This window comes from Poromitra crassiceps, assembly GCF_964638095.1.
Source record: "Poromitra crassiceps genome assembly, chromosome: 9".
NCBI lineage: Eukaryota > Metazoa > Chordata > Actinopteri > Beryciformes > Melamphaidae > Poromitra > Poromitra crassiceps.
In genome coordinates, this window is record NC_139630.1 from 21,259,628 (window position 1) to 21,272,819 (window position 13,192).

At 42.5% G+C, this 13,192-nt stretch overlaps 1 protein-coding gene across 1 annotated transcript; it reads left to right on the plus strand.

Moving 5' to 3' along the window:
- Positions 1-1,575: 1,575 nt before the first annotated feature.
- Positions 1,576-12,692, plus strand: fam89a (family with sequence similarity 89 member A). Its single transcript, XM_083643127.1, has 2 exons — positions 1,576-1,929; positions 11,962-12,692. The coding sequence occupies exons 1-2, from the start codon at positions 1,675-1,677 to the stop codon at positions 12,256-12,258; spliced, it is 552 nt and encodes a 183-aa protein (XP_083499253.1). The 5' UTR covers positions 1,576-1,674; the 3' UTR covers positions 12,259-12,692.
- The last annotated feature ends 500 nt before the right edge of the window (positions 12,693-13,192 follow it).

The following is a 13,192-nucleotide window of genomic DNA, read 5'->3' on the forward strand; positions in this document are numbered from 1 at the left end:
GTTAAAAGGACAGGAAGTTAGTGGATACAGACAGCTGCGTCAAGCTAGCTACGGTAAGTCACAACATGAGCGGAAGATTCGCTTTTTCAAAATAAAAACTTTTTTGTTTTTTGTTTTGTTCTGTCTAGGCTATTGATATTAATAAGACTATCAATATTGATCAATTAGGCTATAGTACAGAAACGATTAGTCGATTAGCTAATTGATTTGTCAATGGACAGAAAATCAATTCTACTATACTAGCCTATAGAAGGAGGAAAACTCTGTCCTTCTGCACCTTATCTCCCCAACAGGTTGGCCAATCTGAAACTGCACATGTGCATTGAATGCATTGTGCATTGTCAGTACAAAGCTGATTTTTACATTTTCAAACATTTAAGCTGTTTTTGAGCATGTTTAAGTATGCGCGGAGTTGTGGCGCGCTGTACAAGCATCCCCGCTAGCCTATGTTATGTACTAGCTGATTATAATTTTGATAATCAATCGTTTTAGTAGGCTAGATCAAGTTAAAAACAAGCTATGCAGTAAATATGTAGCATATCCAGTATATCAGAGTGGATGACATTGACTGGCGGCCAATATCAGTTTTGTAATAAAATGCTAGTAGCCTACTACTGGCTTGCCTGGGTCAGGCTACATTTTGGTAAACAGATTTTTGGATCTAACTTTATGAACAAGCAACATCATGTAGGCTATCTTGTGAAAAGTAGCCTACATTTTGGAAAAATACTTTTGATCTTAGGCACCATGTTTTATTATCATCATCATGCCTAAGTGGGTGGGTGGTGTCAGTCACGATTTGGGGGTGGTGTCTGTTACTCCCAATTTGTGACAGCATCAGAGATTTTCATCCGCCATTTATTTTCCCATACACATTTAGTAAAATGCGTAGGCCTATAAAAATAGTTTTACTGGTTCAAACCAAACGGTACCTACAGATATATTTAGAAACAGGAGAGATCGCATAACATTTCACTGGGACCAAAACGTGAGAAAAATGCGGGTTTAAAGAAAATACTTTTTTTATGTTGTTTTTTAAAGTTTTGGTCTGAGTGAAATGTTCTATGGTCTCTCTCGATTATAGCGTTAGCTGAACCATTTGGTTCGACGAAGTACAACTATTTTACAAGCATTTTACAAAATGTGTATGGGAAAATAAATGGCGGATGAACATCTCTGGTACAGTGCTGAAGCAGGAAGTGACGTTCCACTTTGTCTCTCTATTGTGATGTCATCGTCAGTGATGCCACCAGTGATGTCATCAGTGATGTCACTCGAGCAATTGTGATGTCATCAATGATGTCACTCAAGCAATTGTGATGTAAATTCGCCCTGGCTGAGGCTATTTAAGTGGTGGGGAAAAGTTAGTTTCTTCTCCAAGAGTCTCACTCTCCACCATGCTAGTTATTAGACAACATTTGCAATATGTCATCATGGAAGGTTTTATTTTGAATGTTGCTGCTACTAGCGGAAGTAGCACCCGGGCTAACCTGACAGATTAGTCCCTCCCTGGCCTGGGGTAGAGGAAGCTGCTGTTGCTCGCTGCTCGGTGTGTTTGTTACCTATATTTTCGTGTGTTTTGTCGTGATCTTCTAGCCGGACTAAGCGGATCCTATCTGTGTGTAGCCTCGGCTCATATCTGTGTGTGTAGCGTGGGGTTAAGGCCGCGGAGAGATGAACGGGAAGTCGGTGAACGGCTCTGCCGGGGGAGCGGCCTGCATCGACGGGCTGCCGCCGCTGCCGAAGAGCCTGTCGGGCTTGCTGAACTCGGCGGGCGGCTCGTGGAGAGACATGGAGAGGATGTACGCCAAGAAGACCATGATCCAGGACGACCTGAGCCGAGCCCAGAGGAGCCAGGCCAGCGCCGACCTGCTGCACAGCAAGCCGCAGAACCTCGACGCTGCTCTGGCGCTGCTCCGCAAAGAGATGGTAACACTTTTTGTTAGGACGAACATTTTTGGATTGTAAACAGTGGAAATATGTTTCCTTTTTTCTTTTTTCTTCTTTCTGTCTTTTTCTTCCCGGTTTTGATATCCCGACCTCTGCGTGGCCACTAACGTTTAATTCCAGATTTAAACTAGCGTTAGGCCAAACTCTAAACGAATCCAGTCACTTGCCTTGAATGCCTTCTTTATAGGTAAACTTTCACACGTCCTACTATTAGGCCTATAACATGACTTATGACATGTTTCAATAGTAGGACGTGTGAAACATGTCATAACATGTCATAAGTCATGTTATAGGCCTATAGTAGCCTACTATAGGCCTATAACATGACTTATGACATGTTTCACACGTCCTATAGGCTTATAACATGACTTATGACATGTTTCACACGTCCTACTGTGTGAAACATGTCATAAGTCAGTAGCCTACTATAGGCCTATAATATGACTTATGACATGTTTCAAATCTACAGGCTCTTCTGCTAGATTCGGCATAGATTTACCAAACGCTACTTAGATTTTTTTCTTCTACTTTTAGAATATGGAATCGTTTTTTCACGCGTGGTTTTGATATCGGGACAGCTCGGCCCCCAAACTCTTACAACAAATCTGGTGGTAGCCTAGTTCAATGTTTCCTTGTTTATAGGACGAATCAGCGTGACGTCACTTGACACCCAGAAATGCGGAACCCCGCGGCAGTTAATAGTATGAGTTGTGCCAAACAAACGTTAATATCTCAAAAACTATACATGACATCGCTTATATTTTGACATTCTGAGTGAGAGCAGAAGTAGCTCAAGAGTTTGATGTATAATATATGCATGTTGTGTTTAAGCTGTGTGAACTGTCGCAGTTTTAAAAATGTAAACAGAGTTAGACGGCTAGAGTCAGACACGCAAGCCTCGCGCCACTTGGGCTCAATAGGGTTCCATTGCCACCCAGTGACGCGGTTTGTTTACCAAAATGCTGCTCGGCTGATCCCTCGTATAGCCAGGCAATATGTTCACACGTCATAGAGACGTGTGAGTGAAAATTATTGATCGATGAATCATTTTCACTCACACATGTTTCAATTGTTCAGGGTCTTCTGGTGGATTCAGCATTCTACATAGCTACCAAACACTACTTTTATCAGATTTTTATTTTACCTTTAGAATTGGTTCACCATAGCCCCATTTGTTCCGCTGTTCCTCCGAAACAGCGTCACATAACGTAAGTATCCGAAATTTGGGATGTCAAGTGGTTAAAACGCTCTCCTACCCGTCTCCACCATCCGAACGCAGATCCGAAGATATAATAATCTCCTTAAGGAAGTCAGTAGTATGGTCGGGCGTGTTAAAATGATATTCCTGCGTGAAACAACCGTTTAAAAGCAGTCTTTCGACAGCCTGTGCCGAATTTAGGAGAGGAGAGGCGTCCCAGTGGCAGTGCCGACAGGAACCTTCAAAGTTTGAGTATTTCATGACATGTTTTGCTTCCCAGGTGCGCTGGAATTGTTCACTGTGCCGCCGTATTCGTGTGACTTTGCAATGTTGTTTGTCGCATGCAAGCGGTGCACCATGATAGTGAGATAAAACACACCCTGTAGAGTATATATATATAGATTAGGGATGTGCCGATTCACTTATCTCCCGATTCGATACTATCACGATACTTGGGTGCCGATTCGATATATATTGCGACTCTTAAGTATTGTGATTCTACGATTATTGCGATTCGATATTACGATTGATTGCGATTTTTGTTTCTTTTTTTATTTTATTTTTTCAGTTTGTTTGCTTTTTTACTCTAGTCTAGAACATGGGACACGTTGAATCATACACTTCTAGAGACTGTATATTATATGAGTAGGGCTGGGCGATATAGTTAAAAAGTATATCGGTATATCATCTTTCATATCAGTCGATATCGATAATTATTGATAATTTTAATTACCTGTTTTTATTAATAAAAAACATGAGAAGAAAAAGGTTGCATTTAGCCACTTCATTTTGAACCACCTTATTTTCAAGGCACACAGGTAGGTCTAATTTGTCACACACACACATACATGCTCTGAGTGCAACTGCAAGCAGTAATTTACAGACATGGTGACGTTTTACTTTGTTGACAGCCTAGCATTGCCAGCCTTCTAAAAAAAACTTTATTTCAGGGTTGTAGGGTTAACGTTAGGTGAATCAGAGGTGTGGAAAAGCCTGGGTTTTGCTTTGACTTGCTTAACTACAAATATGTCATAGGCTGTAGGGCTGGAGGGCGACCGCGCTGGGGACTGCGCGCAGTTGGTTGGGCGAGAAAAAGCTGAAAATGCGGTAGGCTACATTTCTCCATATCAGTTTTATATACGCATCAAGACTCCACCCAAGCAGAAGACATAAAGTCATAAACTGTGTGCTCAATAGATGACACAATGAGTTATTCCTGTCCCAAAGTACAAGTAAAACCTTTCCAACAGTTCAACTTTGTCTCTGCTGACAGAAGTGAATTGAGTTGCGGGTGCCCCGCATTCCGTAAAGTAACGTTGCAGACGTCCGTATTTGTGAAATTGGTGTCTTAACATTAACGTTAATTTCCCGGGCGCTTATTAATAGATAGGACACATGTTAACACGTTACGTTAACACGAATTGAAACTCAACCACATCGAATTCTTTGTAATGCCGGGTGAGATCAAACGAGTCAGCGGAGGACCAAAATGCCAGACTCATTAGCCAGGAATGGCGCTCGTGCTACTTTTGCATGCCAAAATAAAGCTGATAATGTACAATTTGATTCAAGGGGGGGGGGGACCCTTTCAGAGTACATCACAAACTGTCTATTTTGCTGCAACTTGACAGTGCTGCTTAATCCAGGAGATGGCTCGGCTCTGGATCAAACCATCGCGTCACTAACAATGCCACCATCGTCAAGGGATATGATTAGCTGTGTGTGAGTGGGGGCGGGTCATGGGGCGGGTGCACTCGGAGTTTGTCTGTTAAATGATTGGCTGTTTCCGTGTCACTTGTACTAACAAGGTACATGATTGGCTGTATGAGCCACGGAGCAGAGGGAAGCGCTCTGGATGTGCTGGATGAAAGTGGTAACATTTCATACATAAACAGAAAAAAATGACGCGATTATCGATTCTGGAATAAAAGATTGATTAAAAAAATCATGACATTAAAAATCGCGATACTTAAGTGAATCGATTTTTTCCTCCACCCCTAATATATATATATATATATGCCGAAATTACCAAAAGACCCCAACGATCCATAAATATCTTATCTTATTTCTACCATGTCTCCGTCTTTAACATAGAGTATAATTGGGCCTTTAGGCTTTGCTTGATGACGTCACTAGGGTTACCGTACATTAGTAAGGATTTTGAACGTTTTGATGAATCAAAACAACCACAATCCAAGTCAGAAACACAGCAGCATGCTGTGAACCTGTTACATACTTACCAACACTTAATCTAGCCTGTATTCCACTGTACTGTACGCAATACGAAGGCTAGGCGAAGGCATGGCCCGCCCCCTCTCTGCCTCTGATTGGCCTAGCATCAAACATTGATCCAATCACATTCGCTTGGCTATCCTGCATCTCTTTCTACAGCCTGTGGTCAGACTCAGTGGGTATTACTGGGTCAGACAGACAGGTGATATAAAAACAAGGTCAATGCGCATTTAGAGTGAACTTTAATTCAGCTCATTGTAACACAAGTATGACATGTATTTGAATTTAAATATTAATCAGAGGAAACAAGGCGATGACATTTAGAATGACAAGAAAAAATACACACTCATATATCTGTGCAATAGGTTAAGTAGGCCTAAATAACTCAGTTATACGGTTTGCAATCGTAACGTTTAATATAATAAAGTAAGATCTCACACATAACCGTTCGATTCTATATGCTGCCATCTGCCAGCTCATGCTTGTTGATTTAATGATTGTTTTGCACCTGCTGCTCACGTTATGAACAAATACATGACCCGTTATTCACCTTATGCAGCCACTTGACCCATTGTGATCAACACTTCCTGTTCAAAACGCCGGCTGTTTTAGCTGCTCAAACTAGTCTGACTCACCTGCTCAAACCCAGTTTAACTCACATTATGAGTCAGACTAGGTTTATGAGTCACAGGAAGTCTAAATACAATCGGAGGTTTGCGATTGTATTAGTTAGTCTCTCAAGCCAGACGGTCTCTTCTGAATAAGGTGAATAGGCTCAGCAACAACTAACTGCATAGTCATTTGAATAAAGTCTGAATGTTAGCTGTCCAGCAAACGCATCACTAATATCTATAGGAATCATTCTTGGAAGTAGCCTACTTTTTGTTGTTGTTGCTCGTCATCTCGTTTGAGATGACTTCTGGCTCGCCTGGGAAGCAGGCGAGAGAAGCCGAGTGCAGTCAGCCAATCAGAGGCAGAGAGGGGCGGGTCATGCCTTCGCCTAGCCTTCGTCATCATGGGGGGAGGGGGATATCACATACGGTATAGAGAGCCGCAGGGATGACGTATTTTTGTAGGCAGAATGCGGAAGTCCCGAACTTCCTGGTTTTTCACTGTTTCTGTCTATGGGATTTTTGAATGGGTTTTTGCCGCGATGCTTCAAATACGGTCTCTGGGCAACGCAAGTTTAATCAAACGCGAACCAGAGTTCCGTCGGATAATCTTCACACATGAGGACCACTTTCATGAGTTTTGTAGCGTAAATGCGAGCCCTAGAAGTAAAATGCTCGAGCTAAGCTAATCCAGAACTACACACTGTCGCATAGGCTTCCACGTCACGTCAGCACTCAACCTGGACTGTTGTTGATGTGTGCGCTGCTGTGCACTGATTACCCCGGGCTGAACGGGGCTGAACCAGGTGAGGGAAAGAGAATTTCCGTGTTCGTCCTTTGAGTGGTGACGTTATTTACGTATATATCCCCGTCAACTCAACAGTGTAGTCTCATTTAGCCGTTTGCTAGCTAGCCACCCTTTTAACGGCACATAAAAGCTTCAAAACTCATAAAAGTTGTCTTCATGTGTGAAGATGATGTTACTAAACACTGGTTCGCGTTTGATTAAGCCAGCGTTGCCCAGAGAGATTATTAGAAGCATCGCGCCAAAAACCCATTCAAAACTCCCATAGGCGAAAACTGTGAAGAACCAGGGCTGTTGGCATCGATGATTTCCGGACTCGTTACTGCGGCTCTCTATAGTGTACAGTTAACCTAGTGATGTCATCAAGCAGCGCCCAAGTTGGTGAAAAGGTGAAATGTTGTTCATCTTTCTAGCAAATCTAGCTACATTTCAGCCTTGAAAGCCGTGTCCTGTCTTTTTTTTAGGGTGTTTTCACACCTGCCTAGTTCCTCGTTTCGGATCAGACACAAAAATGATAGGTTGTTTTGTTTTCCAGCTGGTTCGGTTTGCTTTTCACACCAGCCAAAAAGCAAGTGTGGACCATATAGGCCTGCCAACTCTCCCAGACTGACCAGGAGACTCTGGTGGTCTCCTGGGACGGAAATCTAAATTCCCAGATATTTTTTTAATTGGATGAAATGATGTGTGTGCTACTTCATTTTGTCCCACCGTGTGTGTGTGTGTGTGTGTGTGTGTGTGTGTGTGTGTGTGTGTGTGTGTGTGTGTGTGTGTGTGTGTGTGTGTGTGCGTGCGTGCGTGCGTGCGCGTGCGTCACAGCATGCAGTGAATGCACATATTTCTGAAGTTGTCTTCTCAACAGACCTGTCCCTCATTAGGTCGCTCTGAACTCCCCAAATCTGAACCCATGACCGTCATTCCTCTTGTTCTGTATCCACAAGATCCATAACCCACATCTCCATGACCGCACCCAGTCAGAGCACAATGCTGTTTCTCAGCTGTTTCACTCAGAGGCACACCAGTGTTTTTATTCACTGTAAATAGTTTGGCAACTGCATACTGATCAGGGTAGGAAATTAACTTTTTTAAATGAGGGCTATTTTTGCCCCTGTGAAATATATTTCTGGGGCATTTTCGGATCATTTCCAGGGCAATTTTATCAAATGTTGGGAGATACTTTAGTTGCACCTATGTAGCACGACAGACCAATCAATGACTCTTGTGCAAGCATATTTTATTTCTAAAAGTTCATAAACAATCTCAGTTAAAGATCCCCATTTCCTATCTCAAAAACACTCTTGATTGTCTGGCATGTTATTAATGTACTTTGCAAAAACATGAGTGAACTAGCTGGCCAGCTAGCTTGTGCTGTCTGTCACTGAGGTAAATAACACTAGTAGGAGGAGGGGCGGGGGTTGTACGGATGCCTAGTTGGCTGAATAATAATAGAACAAATTTAGCAGAATCAACACACATGAGTGAGGGGGTAGACTACTACTGGCATGGCAAAACAGCTCAAGGGGTACATAAGATTACATAAGTTTAGGGACCATTGAGCATGAGTTATTTAAGAAATAGATTGTATACTTTATTTTTCTTTCACCATGCAACAAACATTTAGTTTGTGACAGTGTGACACATTCTATTGCAAGAGAAGCATTATCTTCCATGTTGTTTTCTAGTTACTATAATAACAATTTCCAAAAACAGCATTTGTTTTGTATTTTGTGTATTTCAAATGAAAGTATTTTTCCAATATTTTCCCAGGGCTCCCTTGAAAACAGGTTTCGATTTCAACGGGACTCATGGTTAAATAAATGATAAATAAATACATAAAAATTATTTACTTTTGTTAAAAAAAATATTGTTAAAATATCGTACCGTATCGTTATCGTGAACCCAATATCGTGTATTGTATCGTATCGTGAAATTAGTGTATCATGACACCCCTAGTAGGTAGGTGTTAATCTGAATGACTACAGTAGGTAGGTGTTAATCTGAATGACTACAGTAGGTAGGTGTTAATCTGAATGACTACAGTAGGTAGGTGTTAATCTGAATGACTACAGTAGGTAGGTGTTAATCTGAATGACTACAGTAGGTAGGTGTTAATCGGGACAGTCTTTCTGAACAGGCAAGGAAATGAGTGAAAAAAACCACAGAAGAAGAAATACCTCATTTGTTTCCTCACATTCACCATTTGACCCGGCCGTCCGCTGAAGTAAAACAAGCCTGGATTTCTTGTTCGGCTTCAGGATAAAAATACCACCATGGCTAAACTGTACCCTACAGGCCTTTACACACACACACACACACACACACACACACACCGGCATCAAAGTGTACACACACACCTCCGCATTAAAGTGTTGTACACTTTGACGGGGGGCTAGAGAATACATTCTGGTTAAAAACAGTAACCGTTGGGAATGTGGCAATGCGATGTCTGAGTATTTGAAAATGTTTTAAAATGGAATATCAGTGTCTTTAAGAGCCTGTCAGCCCAGACGACCATTAAAAACAAGGATTGTGCAAATGACAGTTTAACTGCACGCTCCTTGTTTACTTTGTCCTTTTCTTGATGCTGGTTTGTTAAATGGTCTTTAGTCTCACAGTGGCAGCCGCAGATCATATCTACATCTGGAGCACAACTCTCAAAAGTGGTTAACGCAACAAGCATGCGTGACAGACACATGAATTGACCAACCACAGACCTCGTGGTCGGTGCATTCAGAATGTGTGCAACAGCTAAATAGACCCCGGGTGAAAACATCAACTTCACCACCACGCCGACTAAAACTGCAAACGTTGGCTGCCTTGTTGTTTGCTCCAAATCATTCAGATCAGACAATCGAGATAAACTACGATCCTGCAAGAAGCCTATAAGTATCGCTTCACGGTGTTCCACTGAACAGACTGTAGTATGGGAGGCCTCGCTGTCTAACGTGCTGTATGACGTAACTTCGGTCACAGCCCAGCCAACCAGATTTTGCGTCCCGCATCTGAGCGGAGTGAGACTTACCGTCATAGACTTGTGATTCAGACCTAGTAGAGACATATGAAATCTGTTACATTTTTTTCCAACTTCCGTTTAATTTCCCCCCGAATTCATTTTTTTCCATTTTAATTCTAATTTTAGGGGTTAAGAGCAATATTTCTTCTTCTTTTGATGACTTGGCGCTCTCAGACGGACTCTTCGACATGTCTCTCAAGGTGAAAACTCAAGTTGTGAGGTGCAGTAAGGGTCCCACGCAAGACCGACCCCCCCTCTCAAAACACCCTAATCGAAAACGGAATAATTTCTCTAGGCCTATTTTACAATGATGAAATCATTTATGTTACTACGATCATGAAATCTACTTCTTATTTTGATCATTAGGCCTAATTTTATAAATTTCAGGCTAATTATTGAAAATTCTGCAATATTCCATGTTTTACAGTTGATAAACATTTGTATTACCAAATTCCATGATTCTGTCAGTTTTTTCTGTTTTGCGGAAATCATATGGCCCTATATAAGGTATCATATGGCCCTATTCAGACCCTCTGTCGCTGGAAGCTTGATGACGTTGATGGTGGGTCGGACTTAAAAACACCTAAATGGTTTTCTGAAACCTACAGATAACCTGACAATAGGGCTGCATGATTATGATTATGGCCAAAATGTTAATCATGATTATTTTGGTAAATATTGAGATCATGATTATTAAACAGGACTAGAGATATCGCACGCTCATTTTGAGCGTGTCTGGCATACTTTGCGTTAGGGCTGCTCGATTATGGCAAAAATCATAATCACGATTATTTTTGATTGATATTGAGATCACGATTATTTAACACGATTATTGACATCATTGACATTGAGAACATCATGCATTTATTGAACATTGACACTGGCTTTTCTTTTTAACATTGGATGTCTTTGGATTTTAGATATAATTGAAAATAAATAAATAAATAAATAAATAATAAAAGTGCAAAGATTTAGAAATAAAATAAAAACTAAAATAAATATAGGCCTACAGTATATGTAGGCCTACTATGTTGCAGTGAACTGCCACAACCAACTGCAACTATTAATCTACATTCAATATGTTGGTAAACATCTGAACTAGTAGTCCTTAAACCTCAAATCTAACCAAATGAGAACGCTATTGAGTAACGTTCGTTTACATTAGGCTACATTAAATTACTCATTTGGCAGATGGTTTTATCCAAAGCGACTTACGTTTAGGTTCATAATAGGCTATTGTTAATGTTTATCTGTGAGATCGTTAGCTGTTGAATGCATATTCATGCATCATATCAATGCGGTCGCATTGTAAAGAGTGTCCTGAATCGATGACTGTGTTGTGGCAGGAGTAACTAGATGTCTTTTTGTTCATTTAGCGTTATTTCTTGGTCATAGACCACTTTGTGAGTGGATTTCAAGAGATTAAACAGAGGGAGAGGTCATGTTGCGGGGTGCTGCCACGACCGCGCATATCTTGACAGGTGAGTCAAAACTCGCATCGCAATTCCGTGCTGTATATACGTATCGCTCATCAGTTACACATCAAGAGCGATGCGCATATACAGCACGGAATTGCGATGCGAGTTTTGACCCACCTGTCACAGCCACAGACTTGGAACAAACAGTGCAAGATATGCGCAGTGTAAGGACCTTTAAACTCGGCGAAACCATAGTGTTTCCACCCCACATACGTTGTTTCACCTCTCTTCTCGACCAGCAGCTCTCTTTCTGTGAAATAAGCGGGGAGGAGAAAGCCTGTGGCTCTTCACACGACAGTCACAACTCGAGCTGGTGTGCTTTGGGGGAGGGGCCGAGCAAAGGAAGGGGGGCGCTTGATTTACAACACAAGACAGAACGAGAGAGACAAGAGCCGCAAAATCGTTTGATGTCAATTATCTTGTTTTCATAATCGTGGACAGCCCAAATCGTAATCTAGATTATAATTCGATTAATCGAGCAGCCCTACTTTGCGTGCTCGCACAGCTCGCGAGCTTTGCTCGTTCGTCCGCACTCGCCAAACGAGCGAAAAAATGCCGACGACGATAATAACAACAACAACAAACAATCAAAAGGAAAACACTAAAAGAACGACCACACAACAGAAACATCTCCAGTAGTAATGTCTTGATCCGTGTCTCGCTGTCGCCCCCTGCAGGTGGGCTTGCGTCAGCAGGACATGTCGCTGCTGTGCCAGCTGTGGTCGCTCCACGAGTCCATCCAGGAGTACAAGGGCAGCTGCCAGGACCTGAGCTCCGCCTCCAGCCTCAGCATGATGGACAACGGCTACTTCGACGAGGACGACGAGTACTACCCGGAGACCACGCCCACCTACCCGGAGACCACGCCCCCCGGGGAGCAGCCGGAGGGGGAGGGGGCGGGGCACAGCGCGGCCGCAGCCAAGAACGGCAGCAGCCAGGACAGCAGCTGGGACTCCTTTCACGTCACCATCTGACGCCTCGCTCTCCCCCCACCACCACCCACCAACCTTTTTACATACGGAGGATATCTGCCTCTGGAAACTGCCTCTGGAAAGCTTGGAGGTCCCTGGAGGTCTGGGGGACAGGAGCTTTTTGTGCTCTCTAGTTACCGTCTCAGCCTGCAGAAGTTGAATGCACCAATTCCTAGCAACACTTTCCCTCCTCCTCAGGTGAAATATCGCCCTGCTTCATGCTGCACATGCGTTTGTTTTGCCGTGTGAGGTCAGGTGCAGCATCACACCGGGGAGCTGAGCGGTTGGGTGTTTTGACTGAAGCAGTCAGGGGGGTGGAGGAGACGGATTGTTTTATTCTAAGACTAGACTCCACCCTAAATTGGGCAATACGTATTCTTTTTTCTTTTCTTTTCTTTTTATATAAACGGCTCTGCCACTGCTTGTATGTCAGGTGGTATTTGCTAGCCAATCTCCCTTTTTTGGCTGAACTTTTTTTTTTTTTTTTACATATAAAGATATAAACAAAGGTTGATTATTTATTATATAATATAAATAATATGATGTATTTTTTTGTTTGGTTTCCCTATTATCCTCTTATAAGTTTTTGGAGTTTTGTACCACGAGCCGGGCGGCAGAGAGAGAGGACTCCACACAGCGTGACGTCGTCGTTTTGCTGCATTCACAGGGTGGAGATCCCAGACGGTCAATCAGTGTTGGTGGAGAAGGAGATGATCCACTTGGAGAGCTTGTCCATAGAAACTGCTTGGCTGACCAGAGGGTGAAGCGGTGAAATCATAAACCCACATGGCACGCCGGTCAAACATTCGACAACAAACACAGTTTGGTGCGTTTGGTCTGTCCTTGTTTGGAGATGTTTGGTCAGATGTGACATGTTCAATCCTTTAGCCCGCGTCAATCAAACATTGCAGTTGTTGGAAAATGTTTGATTAGTGTA